The sequence below is a fragment of the Phyllobates terribilis genome, unplaced genomic scaffold (genome assembly GCF_046119375.1).
Source record: "Phyllobates terribilis strain yellow unplaced genomic scaffold, ASM4611937v1 Scaffold_2__4_contigs__length_985480577, whole genome shotgun sequence".
Classification (NCBI taxonomy): Eukaryota; Metazoa; Chordata; class Amphibia; order Anura; family Dendrobatidae; genus Phyllobates; species Phyllobates terribilis.
Window position 1 is genome coordinate 25,677,609 of NW_027362762.1, and position 23,258 is coordinate 25,700,866.

The window sequence follows — 23,258 nt, forward strand, 5'->3', positions numbered from 1 at the left end:
AAACAAACAAGAAACAACTGTGGAATTACACTTTTTTTGCAATTTCACCGCACTTGGATTTTTTTTTCCGTTTTCCAGTGCGTGATGTGGAAAACCAGTAATGTCGTTCAAAAGTACAACTCGACCTGCAAAAGATAAGCCCTCACACGGCCATATTGACCGACAAAATAAAGTTATGGTGCTGGGAACAAGGGGAGCAAAAAAATAAAAGCGCAAAATGGAAAATGCTCCGGTCATGGGTTAACCACATATAGAGGTGAGGTATGTGGGTAGCTAGACCCGTCCATCTCTCATAGCTACCCGTAACCCGGTCCGGGTTACATCACCGAGACCAGCCATCTCTGTGACACATACCTCCCATCGACTATGCCAGTGTTCCTCAACTCAAAGCCCACCAACAGGACATGTTTTCAGGATTTCCTTAGTATTGCACAGGTCATGGAGTTATTGCCTGTGCAGGTGATGTAATTATCACCTGTGCAATATTAAGGAAATCCTGAAAACATAACCTGTTGGTGGGCCTTGAGGACTGGAGTTGAGGAACACTGGACTACGTGACCATTAGCCACCTTACAGTCCCTATTCTGCTCCACCAAACTCCAAGCCTCCCGCCCCTGTTGCTTAGTGAGAGCGTCACTTATCTTTACCTCTCCTCTGGTCTCCTCCAGGGCCTGTGGGGGATCCACAGACAAAACTACCGGAGTCGCCTCCATAATCATACATTCCCAGTCTTTCCAGGCTTTAAGCAGATTGAAGTGATATAACTGCTCAAGTTTCCTCTTCCCGGGCTGGTACACTCGGTAATTCACCAGCCCGATCTTTTCCCGAACTTCATGTGGACCTTGCCACTTGGCCAAGAACTTACTCTCTGCAGTGGACACTAATACCAATACTCGATCCCCTTTTTTTAACCCTAGAACACATACCTGGGGCCTCGCAGGCCCGCCCTGTTAATTGTTTTCTATTTTCTGCAAGATTACTTTAGTTAGAATTTTGAAACTCTAGGTATTCCTCAGGTATGTACTGTAGTTGTTTGTCATTTTTGTTCGAGTTATTCCATGTTATTTGCACACGGGCCTAAAAGGCCCCAGGTATGTGAAAAAGTAGATTTTTATGGTCATGCGTTCTAGGGTTAAAGGACCTAACTGTGGCCTTTCTATTATATGCATGGCTCTGCGTTGCCTGAGCATCCTGGAGGTGTTCCTTTACTATGGGCATGACAACCACGATCCAGTCCCGCATACTCGCCACGTGTTCTATTACACTCTCATGTGGGGTAGATTCCTGTTCCCACATCTCTTTGGCTACGTCCAACAGACCCCTGGGATGCCTGCAGTACAGTAGCTCAAAGGGTGAGAACCGCGTGGAAGTTTGTGGTACCTCTCGGACGGCAAACATTAAATAGGGCAGTAACATGTCCCAATTGCTCCCATCCTTGGAAACCACCTTTCTTAATATGGACTTGAGGGTTTTATTAAACCTCTCGACTAAACTGTCGATCTGTGGATGGTACACTGACGTGCGCAACTGTTTTATTTTCAGCAGCTTACACAGTTCCTTCGTCACCTTGGACATAAAAGGAGTTCCCCTAATCTCTAAGGATCTCCTTAGGTAGCCCAAGGCGACAGAACATGGCAAACAACTCCCGGGCAATAGGTTTAGCCAAGTTGTGGTGGAGCGGAAGGTAACGGGTGGCATAATCGACGACTACAAGTATGTGTTGGTGGCCATGAGCTGACTTTACAATGGGTTCCACCAAATCCATCGCAATCCGTTCAAAAGATACCTCTATAACCGGCAGAGGTACCAATGGGCTACGGAAACTTACGGTGGGTGTGGTCAGCTGACTCTCCGGGCAAGATTCACAATACCTCTGTACCTCAGCGTAAATCCCAGGCCTGAAGAACCACTGCAAGATGCGCTCTTGCGTCTTTTCAACCCCTAGATGCCCACCCAGCAGGTACGTGTGGGCCTTCTCGTGTACCGTCTAATAGTACGACTGAGGCACTACTAGTTGTTCCACGACCTCATCCCGGATCTTGTCAACCCTATAGAGTAAATCTTGGTTGACCACCATGCGCAGAAAAACCGTCTCTGCACCCGGTTGCTGAGCCACCCCATTTACCTCTATTACCCTTTCCCGTACCCGGTTCAGGGTAAGATCCTGCAGCTGAGCTGTCCCAAACGTTCCCCGGACACTTCCAGCTCTGAGATCGATGGGGTCTCCTCGACCTCTCCTGCCAATACCTCTAGGGGAAACCTATCGGGTCTACACTCTGTTCTAGGTTAGTGACCCCTACGGCAGGTATCCCTGACTCGGGATCATCGAGTTCTACTCCCGGAAAGACATTTACTTTGGGAGGGCTAATTTTATTCTCCCACAGGGTCCAGAACAGGGGCAAGTCTCTTCTCAAAACCGTTCCAAGGGTCTTCAACATTCCCAACACATGTTTCATCTCCCCACACGGGATGGAAAAAATAACCTCCGCTGTCGGGTACTCTCGGAGGTCCCTATGTATACAAACAACCCCCACTTTCCGACCATTGGTGTTGTCCTTGGCAACAAGTGATTCATGGACAAGTGTGACTAGGCTCCCTTAGTCCAAGAGGGCCTCCGTGGGGTACCTGTTGATGAGTTCCTGGCACAGTTGGGGTTCACTTCGCATATTGTCTGTATTCGCAGAGCAGACTGTTTGTGGCATTGACACCCGGCGAGTAAACCCCGCAGTCCATGGGTTCAACAGTCAGGGGGCAGTTGGCAGCTAGATATCCTGGTCCTTGGCACCACCAGCACTTGATAGTTTTGGCACTGTTAGTCCATGAGACCGGTTTAGGAGTAACTGGTCTCCGTCCACCATCACTCTGGGTTATCCCCTCCATACGGGCTTTGTCCTGACCGACCCCAGCAGAGGGTCATGGTCCTTTCTTACGCTCCTGGGCTGGCAGAGTCCGGCGTGACAGCCACAGTGGGGCAGAGTCCCGTATGAAGTCCTGAGTGGCCGTATAGCTCTCAATCAAGCTAACCACCTGGTCTAGAGTGCCCGGATCCCCTTGCCCCACCCAACGCTCTACAGCGGCTGGTAGAGTTCTCACAAGCCGGTCGACCACCACCCTCTCCATTATCTGGGACGGAGTCAAGGTCTCAGGCTGGAGCCACCTTTTAACTAGCTGCAGCAAGTCATATGCCTGAAACCTGGCGGGTCAGGCCTCCACAAAGGTCTATGAAAACACCCGTTGGGCTCTCACATAGGTATTAACCCCCAGTCATGCAAGGATCTCACCTTTCAGCTTCCCATAGTCCTGAGCATCCTCCCGACTGAAATCAAAGTAGGCCTTCTGCGCTTCGCCCATCAGGAATGGAGCCACCACTTCAGCCCACTGGGACATTGGCAGGTTCTCCCTCTCCGTGGTGCGCTTGTAAACGGTGAAGAAGGCTTCCACATCGTCCTCCGGACTCAGCTTTCGCAATGCTGGACTGACCTTTTCCCTGGTCTCATGACGTTTCGGGGTCGGTGATCGTGGCGTCTCTTGCAGAGCCGCAATCTGCTGCAGCAACAGGGTGTTCGTTTGTTGTTGCTGTTGCAGTGTGAGGACCAACTGTCTCAGGATTTCCTCCATCTTGTCAGCAGGCCTGGGCTGCAGTGTGGCAGGCCTAATGACAGACATGCAGCTGGCGTTGGGGTATGCCTCAGTTCACACTGCCCGCATTCTCCACCAAACTGTAGTGCAGACCTCTATAATAGGGCTAGATGGGGACTGCCCTTGTCAGGGCAGGAGTTTGGGGAAATAGTTTGTGTAAGCCCTTATAGGTATCTACAGGGCTAGACTTCTATCCCTGCCTTCCTGGATGGAACCATCAGGATGGATACAATCCTGGACATGACTGATATCTTTTAGTGGGTGAGACCAATTGTGAAAACACAAGGTCTTCGGTGGGCATAATACTACTCAGACAACACAGGGTGAGGGTAAAACAGCGTGGCAATACTTTATTGAACCACCAAACAGAAAATAAACATATCGAATAGTCCCAGCAAACACCCAAGATGGTACAACATTACACAGTCTCACCCTTGCGCTGGCCCGCCCGTAATAGATCAGCTGCGACTTTGGGACTTTCAAGGCCAACAACCTCAGCCACTGGCACCCTGCTTTGGGTGAACACCCACAGAGAGGAGATAGTGGCAAGCTTAGGAAGCTGTCAGTCTATTGAGGTACGTGGCAGGAGACCCGAGGGTCCCACCCTGGCTTTTTCTGAGCGTATCCATGGTCCCAACCTGGCTACCCCAAACATAGCCAGGCCCTATGGATATCGGACGGATCCCAACCTGGCTTCAGCTTCTCTAAACATATTCCTGGTACCAGGTGACCGGAGGGTCACAATCCTAGCTTCCCAAACGTCTCCATAGGGCCAGGTGACCGGATGGGCCCAACCTGGTTTCTCAGAACATATCCATGGGACCAGGTGACCAGAGGGTCACAATCCTGGCTTCCCCAAATGTCTCCATAGTGTCAGTGATGGTCAATGGAGCAGATCTGTATCCCTTCAGCTGGGGTCGGGTTCCCCTAAGCTGACATCCTGTAAATTCAAATCTGTATCCCTCTTGATGGAGCCATGTGTCCTAGCTATTGTTCTGAGACTCTATTGGCTGTCATTTTGTAAAGGTGTTTCTCATCATTCATTCATATGTGGCAGGGCCTCATGCCTCATTGTTTGAGCATTTAATCAATTTGCATAGTTTGTCTTCCATTACTCTGCAGATCAACAAGCTAGCTGGCCTGGTTCAATATGTAATTAGCATATTAGCTAACAGCATTGTTCAATGACCCTGTCTGTACAACTATAACAGTACAATAAACTGTACGAGCTGATATAAGATGTCAATAACAGCTATTCATCAATTAACAAATATCAACTCAACTTACAAGAGAAGTCAGCATTCAGAGTTATGACAAAAGTCCATGTTTCTTGTCCCACCCGAAGAAAGAAACACACAAATTCAAAAGTTAACATAAAAATAATAGTGTATTTCTTCTGGCCTACTGAATTTAGACGTCTGGACAATTAAAATTAAAAGCTGTGCTGCACAAGAACGGAAGCAACGTGGAAGGAAAAATGAACATTTAACTTTTTTCACACAAATTTTACTTCAGGCCCCAATTTTTTTATTTTCACAGGGGTAACAAGAGAAAATAGGCCACAAAATTTGTTGTGCAATTTCCCCTGAGCACGCAGATACCCCATATGTGGGGGGAAACGACTGTTTGGGCGCACTGCAGGGTTCGGAAGGGAAGGAGCGCCATTTGACTTTTTGAATGTAAAATTTGTTTGAATAATTAGCTGACGCCATGTTGCGTTTGGAGATCCCCTGATGTGCCTAAACAGTGGAAACCCCCCACAAGTGACACCATTTTGGAAACTACACCCCTCAAGGATATTATCAAGGGGTATAGTGAACATTTTGAACCCAGAGGTACGACACATAATTTGTTTACATTAGGTCATCATATTGAATAAGTTGTCATTAGTCTTGAGCGCAAGTGCTCGCTACTTGAGTTTGCATCGGGTGCTCGGGTATGCACCAAGTATCGCGGGTGCTCGAGTGACATGCTCGAGTCCCCGCCCGCATGTTTCACGGTTATTAGATACCCAAAAACAACATGAGGGGATCGCTCGTGCATGGCAGGCAATCACCATGTGTTTTTTTTTTGCCTGTAAACCTAACACAACCCTAATAAAACCCTTAGGGTATGTGCACACTGTCCAGAGCTGCCTGCGGCCCTGACGCTGCGGGATAGCCGCGGCAGCTTCCACTCAATATGCAAATGAGCATTTTTTTATTTTTTTTCACCTGAGGACTTTCCTCATAGAGGTTAGACCTATGGGGATGGCCCGCATGCGGACCTGCAAGAGAAATGGACATGCTGCTGCATGTACATGTCCGCGGGTGGTCCGCAGGTGCACGGAGACGCATAGTGGACATGGGACTTCTACAAATCCCATCCACAGTGCTGTAACAGCTGGCCGTTGTGTGTTCAACCCGCAGCGGCTCCTGACCGTGTGCACATACTCCAACCCTAACACAGCCCTAACTGCAAAGAGTGGAAGTGAAATATTTTTTTTATTTTATAATTTTTATGTAACTAAGGAGGGGATAGGGTTCATCAATGTGATCAAAATGAACCAATAGGGAGAATTCCCTACTGTTGCTTGGCACTGGCCGGCAGATCATTTTTTTTCTACAGAAAGATGATGGAGGGCCGGGGGATGGATCAGTGGATCAGGAGATCCGTAGGGATGGTGGAGGTACCGAGTGGGCTTGGGGGGCTTCATTTATCTCTCTTCTAACATGTGTATCATGTAAGGGGAGAGAGAAATCGTTGTAACCGTGGGCACACTTTTATTTTTCATGATCGCCATTATTCACTGAAATGGCGATCACGTGATTGGGGACCGGATAAACCGTCCCTGATCATATTCTCCAGGGTCTCAGCCACCCCTGGTTTCACTTCCTGGGTTTCTTGCAGAGCGTTTCACCTAGTTCTTGACTAGGCACCAGACGCCAGCTGTCTGTCGACAGTGAGCCTGGGAAGAGCTCTGCCAGAATGCCCTTCCATTTCCTGGAAGCTGGGTAAACAGTATTCCCGGCCCTCAAGGGCAGCTTCTGCCAAGTGCATCTGTGGCTGCACCTTTGCTGGTTTGGTGCCAGTCTTGCTTGGTCCCTCTCCGAACTGCATAACAGAATAAACAGCCATATATAAAAAAAAATAGAACCGGTCAAGCAGCTTACTGACCACATGCGGGGTCTTTTTGGAATGTTCCAGGATATGGCGGGCACCGTGAACTAGCCTAGCCAGACCCTGGCTCAGAGGGTCCCCCAACACAGGCAAGTTCTAACCCCAGTCCTGCAGCAGGGGTCATTCCCATAGAACCTAAGGTGCCCCTTCCTGATTTTTTGGGGGGAAGATTGGAAACAGTTTAATAATTATAAGGAGAGCTGCAAATTATATTTCCAACTTTGCCCTGTTTCCTCTGGGAATGAAGGTATTCGGGTGCGTCTTGTTATTTCCCTTCTTAAAGGGATTTTCATTACCCTCAGGTTCACCCATTCTCTTCTCAGTCGATGAATTCTTTAAGGCTATGGGGCAGATTTAGGACGAACAGAGTATTCCCAGCCCTCAAGGGCTCGTCTAGCTGGGCAGCTTATGCCAAGGGCGTCTGTGGCTGCGCCTTGGCTGGTTTGGTGCCAGTTTTGTTGGGTCCCTCTGCGAATCGCATAACATTAACATACAGACGTCTCCTCCTCCTCACACATCACTCCTAACATACAGACATCTCCTCCTCCTCACACATCACTCCTAACATACAGACGTCTCCTCCTCCTCACATATCACTCCTAACATACAGACGTCTCCTCCTCCTCACACATCACTCCTAACATACAGACGTCTCCTCCTCCTCACACATCACTCCTAACATACAGACGTCTCCTCCTCCTCCTCACACATCACTCCTAACATACAGACGTCTCCTCCTCACATATCACTCCTAACATACAGACGTCTCCTCCTCCTCACATATCACTCCTAACATACAGACATCTCCTCCTCCTCACACATCACTCCTAACATACAGACGTCTCCTCCTCCTCCTCACACATCACTCCTAACATACAGACGTCTCCTCCTCACATATCACTCCTAACATACAGACGTCTCCTCCTCCTCACATATCACTCCTAACATACAGACGTCTCCTCCTCCTCACATATCACTCCTAACATACAGACATCTCCTCCTCCTCACACATCACTCCTAACATACAGACATCTCCTCCTCCTCACACATCACTCCTAACATACAGACGTCTCCTCCTCCTCCTCACACATCACTCCTAACATACAGACGTCTCCTCCTCACATATCACTCCTAACATACAGACGTCTCCTCCTCCTCACATATCACTCCTAACATACAGACGTCTCCTCCTCCTCACACATCACTCCTAACATACAGACGTCTCCTCCTCCTCACATATCACTCCTAACATACAGACGTCTCCTCCTCCTCACATATCACTCCTAACATACAGACGTCTCCTCCTCCTCACATATCACTCCTAACATACAGACGTCTCCTCCTCCTCACACATCACTCCTAACATACAGACGTCTCCTCCTCCTCACATATCACTCCTAACATACAGACGTCTCCTCCTCCTCCTCACACATCACTCCTAACATACAGACGTCTCCTCCTCCTCACATATCACTCCTAACATACAGACGTCTCCTCCTCCTCACACATCACTCCTAACATACAGACGTCTCCTCCTCCTCACATATCACTCCTAACATACAGACGTCTCCTCCTCCTCACATATCACTCCTAACATACAGACGTCTCCTCCTCCTCACAGATCACTCCTAACATACAGACGTCTCCTCCTCCTCACAGATCACTCCTAACATACAGACGTCTCCTCCTCCTCACACATCACTCCTAACATACAGACGTCTCCTCCTCCTCACACATCACTCCTAACATACAGACGTCTCCTCCTCCTCACACATCACTCCTAACATACAGACGTCTCCTCCTCCTCACACATCACTCCTAACATACAGACGTCTCCTCCTCGTCGCATATCACTCCTAACATACAGACGTCTCCTCCTCGTCGCATATCACTCCTAACATACAGACGTCTCCTCCTCCTCACATATCACTCCTAACATACAGACGTCTCCTCCTCCTCACATATCACTCCTAACATACAGACGTCTCCTCCTCCTCACATATCACTCCTAACATACAGACGTCTCCTCCTCCTCACATATCACTCCTAACATACAGACGTCTCCTCCTCCTCACATATCACTCCTAACATACAGACGTCTCCTCCTCCTCACATATCACTCCTAACATACAGACGTCTCCTTCTCGTCACATATCACTCCTAACATACAGACATCTCCTCCTCCTCACACATCACTCCTAACATACAGACGTCTCCTCCTCCTCACACATCACTCCTAACATACAGACGTCTCCTCCTCCTCACACATCACTCCTAACATACAGACGTCTCCTCCTCCTCACACATCACTCCTAACATACAGACGTCTCCTCCTCCTCACACATCACTCCTAACATACAGACGTCTCCTCCTCCTCACACATCACTCCTAACATACAGACGTCTCCTCCTCCTCACATATCACTCCTAACATACAGACGTCTCCTCCTCCTCACATATCACTCCTAACATACAGATATCGCCTCTTAAGTATAGGCCATCGTTGTAAAAGTAGTGGACAACCTCATTAATTCCGCAGCGCTTTACAGACATCATCACTGTCCCCATTGAGGCTCACAATCTACATTCCCCATCAGTCTTTGGAGTGTTGGAGGAAACTGGAGAACCCGGAGGAAACCCACACAAACACGGGGAGAACATACAAACTCCTTGTAGATGTTGTCCTTGATGGGATCTGAACCGAGGACAACAGTGGTAACCACTGAGCCACCATGTGCTAACCACTGAGTACGTACAGCACACTACACCAGTGCTGAACACTGAGCCAGCATGTGCTAACCACTGAGCCACCATGTGCTAACCACTGAGTATGTACAGCACACTAAACCAGTGGTAACCACAGAGCCACCATGTGCTAAGCACTGAGCCACCATGTGCTAACCACTGAGTATGTACAGCACACTACACCAGTGCTAACCACTTAACCACCATGTGCTAACCACTGAGCCACCATGTGCTAACCACTGAGTATGTTCAGCACGCTACACCAGTGCTAACCACTGAGCCACCATGTGCTAACCACTGAGTATGTACAGCACACTACACCAGTGCTAACCACTTAACCACCATGTGCTAACCACTGAGCCACCATGTGCTAACCACTGAGTATGTTCAGCACGCTACACCAGTGCTAACCACTGAGCCACCATGTGCTAACCACTGAGTATGTTCAGCACGCTACACCAGTGCTAACCACTGAGCCACCATGTGCTAACCACTGAGTATGTTCAGCACGCTACACCAGTGCTAACCACTGAGCCACCATGTGCTAACCACTGAGTATGTTCAGCACGCTACACCAGTGCTAACCACTGAGCCACCATGTGCTAACCACTGAGTATGTACAGCACACTACACCAGTGCTAACCACTGAGCCACCACTATGTGACAAGTCCACCATGTGTCAGCATCACCAGCCAATCAGTGTTCTTGCCGTCCTGAGGCCTTGAGATCCCCCTTTTGCCGCTGCTCTCCTGGTGTTTGTGAATATTTGCTTTACGTTTCCTTCCATTTTCACTCCTGTAACTTCAGAAATGCCAAGTCAATGGATTTTGTGGACACATTTATCTATACCGTCTATTGGCAGCACATGGACCTCCTCATCCACTGAAATAACCCCCACCCCCCCAGAGTACAGTTCTCCTCATTGCAATATAATCTGATCTTTCTCTGAGGCATTTAACACTTTACTTTCTGCCTTGTCTTCCCCCTTCTTGCGTAATACTCTAGGGGCTGAGCTAGCCCCCTGCTGCACTGAGCATGTGTCAGTTGTCAGTTCTGAAGACGCTCAGTAGGATCCTGTCACTGTGCAATATGCATAGTGACAATGCGCTCCCTTGCCGGCTCTTATGAGAAGTGACGAGCGGGCGAAAGAGCGCACTGTCAGTGTGCATTGTAAAGAGAGGACGAGCGAGCAGAGATTAGCCCTTCTCTCGTCACTTGCTTTCTTGCCAGCTCGTCACTTCTCATCAGAGCTGATGGAGGGAGCACATGGACACTGCATGGAGAAGAGTATTGCACAGTGACAAGACCCTACTGAGCATACATCAGAATTGACACCCGGAGCATGCTCAGTAGAGCAGGGACTAGCCCGCCCCTTAAACGGATGTCACTGATGACTCCTTGCTTCAGGGATGATGGCGACTCGTTTAAGTATCCCAGCATGCTCTGGGGGATTGCAAATGAAGTTTCCATTAAAAAGGAAGCAGTTAAAAAATTAAACAAGCCGGTAAATATCGTAGTGCGGGAACGATGGGGACTCCAATGAATACGGCATTAAATAGACATTTAGGATTACAATAAATGTTTGTTTCAGACCATCACCTCTATATCGCAGCTACTCGTCTGCTCGTCCTGACCCATTTCTCCACCCATCAGGTCCTCCCCATTTATTGCTTGCTCACCGTGCGCCTCTGTGATTGTAAATGCTCTCAGTTCTGCATTTAGCTGTATCATATCTCTGACAACAGCTTTCTGGGGGGCAACATGCTCTCATCAGCCACAATGGTTTTCCCCCGGAGCTCCCGATCCAGTGCTTTATACATATGGAGGAAACTGCCGACCCTGCGCTCGATAATCCAGGGAGAGGGAAGAAGGAATAGACCAGTGCTTACAAGTCGCCCGCTCCCACTCCTGCCCAGGCCGTTTATTCAACAAGCTCAGACGTCTCCGGTTTAATTTAGGCTCCTGAGACATGAACTCCTCCCCTGATAATCAGGCGCAGCCCACAGGAAAGAAGGGTTCAAATGGTATCCGTCAAAAAGACTATAGGAAACTGCACCAAACCCTGCTAAAGACTTAAGTCCTGCTGTCTCCCACACGCGTCCTCTCTACGGTCCTGTTCACACTCTCACAGTCTGGCCACTTATAATGCAAATATATATAGACCTAAACATTTATCCAAAGAAAGGAGAAATTCTTAAAACATAGTAATATAAATACACCAAGAAGTCCGAGCTTTGAACAAAGACTATATAGAACAATGATTTTATTTAGCATGCATAATGTTAAAACCATCTAGGAATGCATTAAAAAACCACAGAAAAACCAATTGGTGGGAACCTGGATAATAGTATATACACCTTGGTAAGGAGGATGTATGTAGGGAAATGACTACAGTGACCCAAGCAGAAGATGAATACACAGACCGCAGATATGTCAATTGTGCGACAGAAGAAAAAATCAAGTATCATAAGTCTGCAGGCGCCGAGAACGTAAATCTGCAAGTACAGAAGAACATTCATGTAAGTGCAAACAAAGTGCATATAGTTCAACTGTACAGCAGTGACAAAGGATCAGGTACTATAAGTCTGTACATACGCTTGTCAAAAATCTGCATATATGGTCACCAATATATGAGGTGTTAATATGAGAGTATCACCTGTAACTATAACCAGGAATAGCTATATGCATAGTGCTAGGTACGAATCAGGTCCCATCTACTCAATATGGAAAACAGGAAATAGAGCGCTTTAGTAACTAGAGCACATATGTACCTTGGAGTTACCTAGGAGCCCACCACACCCGACGTACGTTTCACGAATAAATGCTTCACCCAGGGGTGGGGTAGCACTGGAGAGAGAGATATTTAAAGTCCTGACAGTCCTGTTGGATCACAATTATAAGTCAGTTTCAGTGATCGGGGATAGGTTTCAATTTGGAAATATCATCTTGTGTCGCCCATTCGATGTCCAAACTATGTTGGCGGACTCTTCTTCTGAGTTCACGTGTCGTCATTCCCACATATATTAATCCATAGGGGCATGTGGCGTGATAAATGACAGCTTTGGTAGTACAATGTTTATTATAAGTGATGGTATACGTGGTACTATTATTCAAATTCACAAAGTCCTTAGATGTAATATTCTTGCCTGCTACTGCAGTTTCTTAGTAGATGCGCGGACTTGTAGTACCTGATCCTTTGTCGCTGCTGTACAGTTGAACTATATGCACTTTGTTTGGACTTACATGAATGTTCTTCTGTACTTGCAGATTTACCTTCTCGGCGCCTGCAGACTTATGATACTTGATTTTTCTGCTGTCACACAATTGAAGTATATGCACCTTATGTACTAATGGTGTATTCATCTTGTACTTCTAAATTGTCTGATTGGGTCGCTGAAGTCATTACCCTACATACATCTTTACCGTTGTGTATATACTATTATCCCATATAATTGTAGGTGCTCGCCTGGGAGAGGCATCGCATTAGGTTAGGTTCCCAGCAGAGAAGTTTGCCTTGTCATTGGCTATCGGGCATGCATGAATTGGCCAATTTATGCGCAAAATATCTTCATTTTCATTTCTTTTCTACAACAGTAATGCAATTCCAATTTCATATATTCCATGTCTGCATGCTATAGCACTACAGAGTGCAGCTTTCATTTTTTTGTGCTTTACAGTCTCTGATGTGGTGACTGATTAGAGCGCCGCTCTGCGATGTCTCCTCCAGGACGCTCTCCGCTATTAGACTCATCCCGTAGCCCCAGTGCTTTGAGCTGACTGATTACTGCCTGGATAATAATAATTATCATGTCTATCCCACAGAAGCCATGGCTACAGATGGAGCCGGCAGCACATGTCAGAAGAGAGATCCACCGAGGAGACGACGAAAACCAGCCAAAACGCATCGCAAGCTGACCACCAGCTCCCCAGAGAGACTCTCTTTACATCTACTAAAATGTAATGAATTCATCGTACACCCTCACGATGACTATGTGCACTCCAGCAGTGAGGGGTCCATGCTCACCGAGGGGAAAACAGCCAGGGGCCATGACCCCATAAGAAGTACATCCAAGGGTCGCAACCCGATATCTATAAAGACAGAGACTGACAGCGTCATTGAGGATTCTGCTGTGGCATCAGACGTGCCAAAACGTTCCACCGACCGGCCACCGAACTCACAAAAGAGAAACAGTACAAAGGCAAAGCCATTCCTGTGCACCGTGTGCGGAAAGAGGTTTAGCCAGAAGTCCTTGCTTATTCAGCATCACCGAAACCACACGGGGGAGAGACCGTACCCATGTATGGAGTGTGGCAAGGGCTTCACGTCCTGCTCGCTGCTCATTCGGCACCATAAGATACACACAGGAGAAAAGCCGTTCGCTTGTCAAGACTGTGCCAAACGCTTCAGTGAAAGTTCCCAACTAGTCCGCCACCAGAGGACCCACACGGGTGAACGGCCATACACCTGCATCGAGTGCGGAAAAAGCTTTAGTGAAAGCTCCAAGCTGGTTATTCACCAGAGGACGCACACCGGAGAGCGTCCATATTCATGTAGTGACTGTGGGAAGAGCTTCAGTGTACGCTCCCATCTCATCACACACAAGAGAACTCACACCGGGGAACGGCCATATACCTGCAATGAGTGTGGGAAGAGCTTCAGCGAGAGCTCCAAGCTGGTCATGCATCAGAGGATACACACTGGAGAGAAGCCATACACATGTACTGCTTGTGGGAAGAGCTTCAGCCAGCGGTCCGTGCTGGTTACCCACCAGAGGATACATACAGGGGAGAAACCATACACCTGTCCAGAATGTGGGAAGTGTTTCATTGACAAGGTGGGCTGTGACCGACACCGCGTCACCCACAGTGACGAGAAGCCTTTCCAGTGCCTACTCTGCGGAAAGAACTTTAGTCGCAACTCGGATTATAATAAACACCAGAGAACCCACACTGGGGAGAAGCCATACACGTGCATGCAATGTGGGAAGAACTTCAGCTGGAGTTATCAGCTCGTCAGACATCAGCGCGTCCACACTGGGGAGAAACCATACACCTGCATCGAATGTGGACGGAGCTTCTGCTGGAGCTATCAACTTGTGACCCATCAAAAGACCCACTCTGTGGAAAACTCCTACATCTAGCGGGCCAGCAAAGAGTGCAAAGACCTGTGATATCTACAGCATGTATCTGGAGTCTGACATGCAGCCCAGGTGTCGGTACTCAACTGTCTGTGCCGTCCGATCAGCCACCGAGCCGCATCCTCATTGTGATCGTCACATACAGACTCGATGCACTTCTGTAGAGAAGGACACTACACCTGCGTGTGTGCCTGGGATCCAGACCTATGTACCATTAGTGTCTGGGTGACATGTAAGATGCCAGAGCGGTATTATTATACCATCCCCATAGGAGGGTGACTTCTGTGTAGCCACATTGACAGTCTTGGGAAATGGCATACACAAACTAAAGACTACAGGAAGAAACAGAAAAGAACAAATGAGAATTAAAACTATAGAAACACTTTAACCAAATGAGTCGCTACCTGAGAAATAGTCACATTGCCGATAACCAGAGAGAGTCATGGTCACATTGCCCATACCAAACGAGGGAGAAATGGTCACATTGCCCATACCAAACGAGGGAGAAATGGTCACATTGCCCATACCAAACGAGGGAGAAATGGTCACATTGCCCATACCAAACGAGGGAGAAATGGTCACATTGCCCATACCAAACGAGGGAGAAATGGTCACATTGCCCATACCAAACGAGGGAGAAATGGTCACATTGCCCATACCAAACGAGGGAGAAATGGTCACATTGCCCATACCAAACGAGGGAGAAATGGTCACATTGCCCATACCAAACGAGGGAGAAATGGTCACATTGCCCATACCAAACGAGGGAGAAATGGTCACATTGCCCATACCAAACGAGGGAGAAATGATCACATTGCCCATACCAAACGAGGGAGAAATGGTCACATTGCCCATACCAAACGAGGGAGAAATGGTCACATTGCCCATACCAAACGAGGGAGAAATGGTCACATTGCCCATACCAAACGAGGGAGAAATGGTCACATTGCCCATACCAAACGAGGGAGAAATGGTCACATTGCCCATACCAAACGAGGGAGAAATGGTCACATTGCCCATACCAGAGGGAGAAATGGTCACATTGCCCATACCAAACGAGGGAGAAATGGTCACATTGCCCATACCAGAGGGAGGAGACGGTCACATTGCCCATACCAAACGAGGGAGAAATGGTCACATTGCCCATACCAGAGGGAGGAGACGGTCACATTGCCCATACCAGAGGGAGGAGACGGTCACATTGCCCATACCAAACGAGGGAGAAATGGTCACATTGCCCATACCAAACGAGGGAGAAATGGTCACATTGCCCATACCAGAGGGAGGAGACGGTCACATTGCCCATACCAAACGAGGGAGAAATGGTCACATTGCCCATACCAGAGGGAGGAGACGGTCACATTGCCCATACCAGAGGGAGGAGACGGTCACATTGCCCATAACCAGAGGGAGGAGATGGTCACATTGCCCATACCAGAGGGAGGAGACGGTCACATTGCCCATACCAGAGGGAGGAGACGGTCACATTGCCCATACCAGAGGGAGGAGACGGTCACATCGCCCATACCAGAGGGAGGAGACGGTCACATTGCCCATACCAGAGGGAGGAGACGGTCACATTGCCCATACCAGAGGGAGGAGACGGTCACATTGCCCATACCAGAGGGAGGAGACGTTCACATTGCCCATACCAGAGGGAGGAGACGGTCACATTGCCCATACCAGAGGGAGGAGACGGTCACATTGCCCATACCAGAGGGAGGAGACGGTCACATTGCCCATACCAGAGGGAGGAGACGGTCACATTGCCCATACCAGAGGGAGGAGACGGTCACATTGCCCATACCAGAGGGAGGAGACGGTCACATTGCCCATACCAGAGGGAGGAGACGGTCACATTGCCCATACCAGAGGGAGGAGACGGTCACATTGCCCATACCAGAGGGAGGAGACGGTCACATTGCCCATACCAGAGGGAGGAGACGGTCACATTGCCCATACCAGAGGGAGGAGACGGTCACATTGCCCATACCAGAGGGAGGAGACGGTCACATTGCCCATACCAGAGGGAGGAGACGGTCACATCGCCCATAACCAGAGGGAGGAGACAGTCATTTTGCTCATACCAAGATGGGAGACTTGATCGCATGGCCAACATCTGGCTGCTGACACTGATGACACACAGCTGATGAACTGTTATATAAATGGCCAGAGCCCCCCGGTCTTTAGCCCCCTTCTGAATATAACACTCTATTATCTCCACACTCTTTTTTCCTCGGTCATGGTGAAGCACTCTCACTGTCTCTTCCATGGTGTCACGTCTCTAAATCCCAGAACACAGCTCTGTATTTATTATTATGTTTCTCTTTATTATAGAACATTAGGACTGTAAATCCAGAAAAAATATAACCAATATGTGTGCGGATGTGGACCTCCGACTGTATGATCAGGGATGGGAACGGAGCGCAGTGACCTCACCATAAAGATCAATGGTCCCTCCGACTGTATGATCAGGGATGGGAACGGAGCGCAGTGACCTCACCATAAAGATCAATGGTCCCTCCGACTGTATGATCAGGGATGGGAACGGAGCGCAGTGACCTCACCATAAAGATCAATGGTCCCTCCGACTGTATGATCAGGGATGGGAACGGAGCGCAGTGACCTCACCATAAAGATCAATGGTCCCTCCGACTGTATGATCAGGGATGGGAACGGAGCGCAGTGACCTCACCATAAAGATCAATGGTCTGACTGTATGATCGGGGATGTGAGCGGAGCGCAGTGACTTCACCATAAAGATCAATGGTCCCTCCGACTGTATGATCAGGGATGGGAACGGAGCGCAGTGACCTCACCATAAAGATCAATGGTCCCTCCGACTGTATGATCAGGGATGGGAACGGAGCGCAGTGACCTCACCATAAAGATCAATGGTCCGTCTGTCTGTATGATCAGGGATGGGAACGGAGCGCAGTGACCTCACCATAAAGATCAATGGTCCCTCCGACTGTATGATCAGGGATGGGAACGGAGCGCAGTGACCTCACCATAAAGATCAATGGTCTGACTGTATGATCAGGGATGGGAACGGAGCGCAGTGACCTCACCATAAAGATCAATGGTCCCTCCGACTGTATGATCAGGGATGGGAACGGAGCGCAGTGATTTCACCATAAAGATCAATGGTCCATCCGACTGTATGATCAGGGATGGGAACGGAGCGCAGTGACTTCACCATAAAGATCAATGGTCTGTCTGTCTGTATGATCAGGGATGTGAGCGGAGTGCAGTGACCTCACCATAAAGATCAATGGTCCATCCGACTGTATGATCAGGGATGGGAACGGAGCGCAGTGACTTCACCATAAAGATCAATGGTCCCTCCGACTGTATGATCAGGGATGGGAATGGAGTGCAGTGACTTCACCATAAAGATCAATGGTCCCTCCGACTGTATGATCAGGGATGGGAACGGAGCGCAGTGACCTCACCATAAAGATCAATGGTCCCTCCGACTGTATGATCAGGGATGGGAACGGAGCGCAGTGACCTCACCATAAAGATCAATGGTCTGACTGTATGATCGGGGATGTGAGCGGAGCGCAGTGACTTCACCATAAAGATCAATGGTCCCTCCGACTGTATGATCAGGGATGGGAACGGAGCGCAGTGACCTCACCATAAAGATCAATGGTCCCTCCGACTGTATGATCAGGGATGGGAACGGAGCGCAGTGACCTCACCATAAAGATCAATGGTCCGTCTGTCTGTATGATCAGGGATGGGAACGGAGCGCAGTGACCTCACCATAAAGATCAATGGTCCCTCCGACTGTATGATCAGGGATGGGAACACGGAGCGCAGTGACCTCACCATAAAGATCAATGGTCTGACTGTATGATCAGGGATGGGAACGGAGCGCAGTGACCTCACCATAAAGATCAATGGTCCCTCCGACTGTATGATCAGGGATGGGAACGGAGCGCAGTGATTTCACCATAAAGATCAATGGTCCATCCGACTGTATGATCAGGGATGGGAACGGAGCGCAGTGACTTCACCATAAAGATCAATGGTCTGTCTGTCTGTATGATCAGGGATGTGAGCGGAGTGCAGTGACCTCACCATAAAGATCAATGGTCCATCCGACTGTATGATCAGGGATGGGAACGGAGCGCAGTGACTTCACCATAAAGATCAATGGTCTGTCTGTATGATCGGCGATGTGAGCGGAGTGCAGTGACCTCACCATAAAGATCAATGGTCCATCTGTCTGTATGATCGGGGATGGGAATGGAGCGCAGTGACTTCACCATAAAGATCAATGGTCCCTCCGACTGTATGATCAGGGATGGGAACGGAGCGCAGTGACCTCACCATAAAGATCAATGGTCCCTCCGACTGTATGATCAGGGATGGGAACGGAGCACAGTGACCTCACCATGAAGATCAATGGTCCCTCCGACTGTATGATCGGGGATGGGAACGGAGCGCAGTGATTTCACCATAAAGATCAATGGTCCCTCCGACTGTATGATCAGGGGATGGGAACGGAGCGCAGAGACCTCACCATAAAGATCAATGGTCCCTCCGACTGTATGATCAGGGATGGGAATGGAGTGCAGTGACTTCACCATAAAGATCAATGGTCCCTCCGACTGTATGATCAGGGATGGGAACGGAGCGCAGTGATTTCACCATAAAGATCAATGGTCCCTCCGACTGTATGATCAGGGATGGGAACGGAGCACAGTGACTTCACCATAAAGATCAATGGTCCGTCTGTCTGTATGATCAGGGATGGGAACGGAGCGCAGTGACCTCACCATAAAGATCAATGGTCCGTCTGTCTGTATGATCAGGGATGGGAACGGAGCGCAGTGACCTCACCATAAAGATCAATGGTCCGTCTGTCTGTATGATCAGGGATGGGAACGGAGCGCAGTGACCTCACCATAAAGATCAATGGTCCCTCCGACTGTATGATCAGGGATGGGAACGGAGCACAGTGACTTCACCATAAAGATCAATGGTCCCTCCGACTGTATGATCAGGGATGGGAACGGAGCGCAGTGATTTCACCATAAAGATCAATGGTCCCTCCGACTGTATGATCAGGGGATGGAAACGGAGCGCAGAGACCTCACCATAAAGATCAATGGTCCCTCCGACTGTATGATCAGGGATGGGAATGGAGTGCAGTGACTTCACCATAAAGATCAATGGTCCGTCTGTCTGTATGATCGGGGATGTGAACGGAGTGCAGTGACTTCACCATAAAGATCAATGGTCCCTCCGACTGTATGATCAGGGATGGGAACGGAGCACAGTGACCTCACCATAAAGATCAATGGTCCCTCCGACTGTATGATCAGGGATGGGAACGGAGCGCAGTGACTTCACCATAAAGATCAATGGTCCATCTGTCTGTATGATCAGGGATGGGAACAGAGCGCAGTGACTTCACCATAAAGATCAATGGTCTGTCTGTATGATCGGCAATGTGAGCGGAGTGCAGTGACTTCACCATAAAGATCAATGGTCCCTCCGACTGTATGATCAGGGATGGGAATGGAGTGCAGTGACCTCACCATAAAGATCAATGGTCCCTCCGACTGTATGATCAGGGATGTGAGCGGAGAGCAGCGACTTCACCATAAAGATCAATGGTCCCTCCGACTGTATGATCTGGGATGGGAACGGAGCGCAGTGACCTCACCATAAAGATCAATGGTCCGTCTGTTTGTATGATCAGGGATGTGAGCGGAGTGCAGTGACTTCACCATAAAGATCAATGGTCCCTCCGACTGTATGATCGGGGATGGGAACAGAGCGCAGTGACCTCACCATAAAGATCAATGGTCCATCCGACTGTATGATCAGGGATGGGAATGGAGTGCAGTGACTTCACCATAAAGATCAATGGTCCCTCCGATTGTATGATCGGGGATGGGAACGGAGCGCAGTGACCTCACCATAAAGATCAATGGTCCCTCCGACTGTATGATCAGGGATGGGAACGGAGCGCAGTGACTTCACCATAAAGATCAATGGTCCATCTGTCTGTATGATCAGGGATGGGAACGGAGCGCAGTGACTTCACCATAAAGATCAATGGTCTGTCTGTCTGTATGATCAGGGATGGGAACGGAGTGCAGTGACTTCACCATAAAGATCAATGGTCCCTCCGACTGTATGATCAGGGATGGGAACGGAGTGCAGTGACTTCACCATAAAGATCAATGGTCTGTCTGTATGATCAGGGATGTGAGCGGAGTGCAGTGACTTCACCATAAAGATCAATGGTCCCTCCGACTGTATGATCAGGGATGTGAGCGGAGCGCAGTGACTTCACCATAAAGATCAATGGTCTGTCTGTATGATCAGGGATGTGAGCGGAGCGCAGTGACTTCACCATAAAGATCAATGGTCCATCTGTCTGTATGATCGGCGATGTGAGCGGAGTGCAGTGACCTCACCATAAAGATCAATGGTCCCTCCGACTGTATGATCAGGGATGGGTACGGAGCGCAGTGACTTCACCATAAAGATCAATGGTCCGTCTGTCTGTATGATCAGGGATGGGAACGGAGCACAGTGACTTCACCATAAAGATCAATGGTCCCTCCGACTGTATGATCAGGGATGGGAACGGAGCACAGTGACTTCACCATAAAGATCAATGGTCCCTCCGACTGTATGATCAGGGATGGGAACGGAGCGCAGTGACTTCACCATAAAGATCAATGGTCTGTCTGACTGTATGATCGGGGATGTGAGCGGAGCGCAGTGACTTCACCATAAAGATCAATGGTCCCTCCGACTGTATGATCAGGGATGGGAAAGGAGCGCAGTGACTTCACCATAAAGATCAATGGTTCATCCGACTGTATGATCAGGGATGGGAACGGAGCGCAGTGACTTCACCATAAAGATCAATGGTCCATCCGTCTGTATGATCGGGGATGGGAACGGAGCGCATTGACTTCACCATAAAGATCAATGGTCTGTCTATATGATCGGCGATGTGAGCGGAGTGCATTGACTTCACCATAAAGATCAATGGTCTGTCTATGATCAGGGATGGGAACGGAGTGCAGTGACTTCACCATAAAGATCAATGGTCGTCTGTATGATCGGGGATGTCTGCGGAGTGGAAAAAGTACACTACAGAGATCATTAGTCCGTCCCATCTGTGTGAGCAGGGATGATTGTGGAGTGCAGTGACTTCTCCACGGAGGTCAGTGCTCCGTCCATCTGTCTATGATTCAGGATGTGAATGGAGTGCAGCGACTTCACCAGAAAAGTCAATGGTCCTTCTATCTGTATGATCGGTGATGTCTGTGGAGTGCAAAAATTACACTACAAAGATCATTGTCCGTCCGTCCGTCCATCTGAATGACCAGGGATGATTGTGGAATGCAGTGACTTCACCACGGCGGTCAGTGAACCATCCGTCCCTCTGTATGATCCGGGATGTGAGTGGAGTGCAGCGATTTCCCCATAAAAGTCAATGGTCCGTCTGTATGATCCGGGATGTGAGTGGAGTGCAGCGACTTCACCATAAAAGTCAATGGTCCGTCCGTCCGTCTGTATGATCGGGGATGTCTGCGGAGTGCTGTGACTTCACCATAAAAGTCAATGGTCCGTCCATCTGTATGATCGGGGATGAGTGCGGAGTCCATCGACAATACCACAAAGATCAATGGTCCGTCTGTCTGTGTGAAGTTCTGAGGTTGTGGGTTGTAAATAATCACCAAGGCAGGTTAACGATGCAACAATATTTTATTCCTTACATCCAAGGTTTTAACAACAACTCCAGGTAAATGGCCAAAATACAATTGCCTCAGTCCACATGATCCCCTCGTTGGGATGGTAGTTCCACTGCCATTGTACCAGGCGATACTCACTGTCTCACAACTTTTGGTTGGCCCCCAAGTTTCGAATCTCCAGCCAGTATAGTTTGTAGGCACAGTCCGTGATCCTCGAGACGACAGATAAAATGATGGAAGCACAGATATCCAGTAGCAATCGTCCTTTTAAGAAAGTTTAAATCCAAGCGACAGATCCCACAACTGTAACGTGTGTATACAGTCCAGTCAGTAAGTCACATAATTCCGCCAACTCCCTTACTAAACATGTGGTTTATCCCTCCCTCCCTGGGATCAGTCCCATCCCCCCCGAAGCTAAGTGTACCTTAGTGGAGGTAATTTTTCTCTGGCTGAACCCTTCACCTGAGACTGCATGTGAGATCCTCTGTGGTGATGGCTCCGCTAGGTCTTAGTAGACCATCCACACAATTGTACTAGTGGCTGATTAGAACTATAGCTGGAGGCTCCTGATCTACTAATGAGATTACTGGAATGCTGGACACTTTACAAGTGAAATTAGTGCACATACTGATGAGCAAAACATTAATAAAACACAGCAAGTCAATCTCTAATAAAACACAAGATCGACGGAACCGGTGCTCCGGGCTGGTAAAAGTCCAGTAGTCTTAGAACAAGGCAGCTCCTCACAGTCAGCATGGACACGAATGTAAAAAGTTTTCATCTTTATGAGAACGAAACTTTCTATCATCAAGTTTCCTCAAAGCATATTCCATGTCATCCTT

At 48.7% G+C, this 23,258-nt stretch overlaps 1 protein-coding gene across 6 annotated transcripts in view; it reads left to right on the forward strand.

Annotated features, from left to right (window-relative positions):
• The window catches only part of LOC141190269 (uncharacterized), a 70,497-nt gene extending 55,424 nt beyond the window's left edge, over positions 1–15,073 (forward strand). For all 6 annotated transcript variants that reach the window (XM_073661212.1, XM_073661211.1, XM_073661213.1 and 3 more), the window contains one exon: positions 13,365–15,073. In XM_073661212.1, coding sequence (XP_073517313.1) covers positions 13,365–14,683 — 1,319 coding nt within the window. In that variant the 3' untranslated portion in view covers positions 14,684–15,073. The remainder of the gene's footprint in view (positions 1–13,364) is intronic.
• The last annotated feature ends 8,185 nt before the right edge of the window (positions 15,074–23,258 follow it).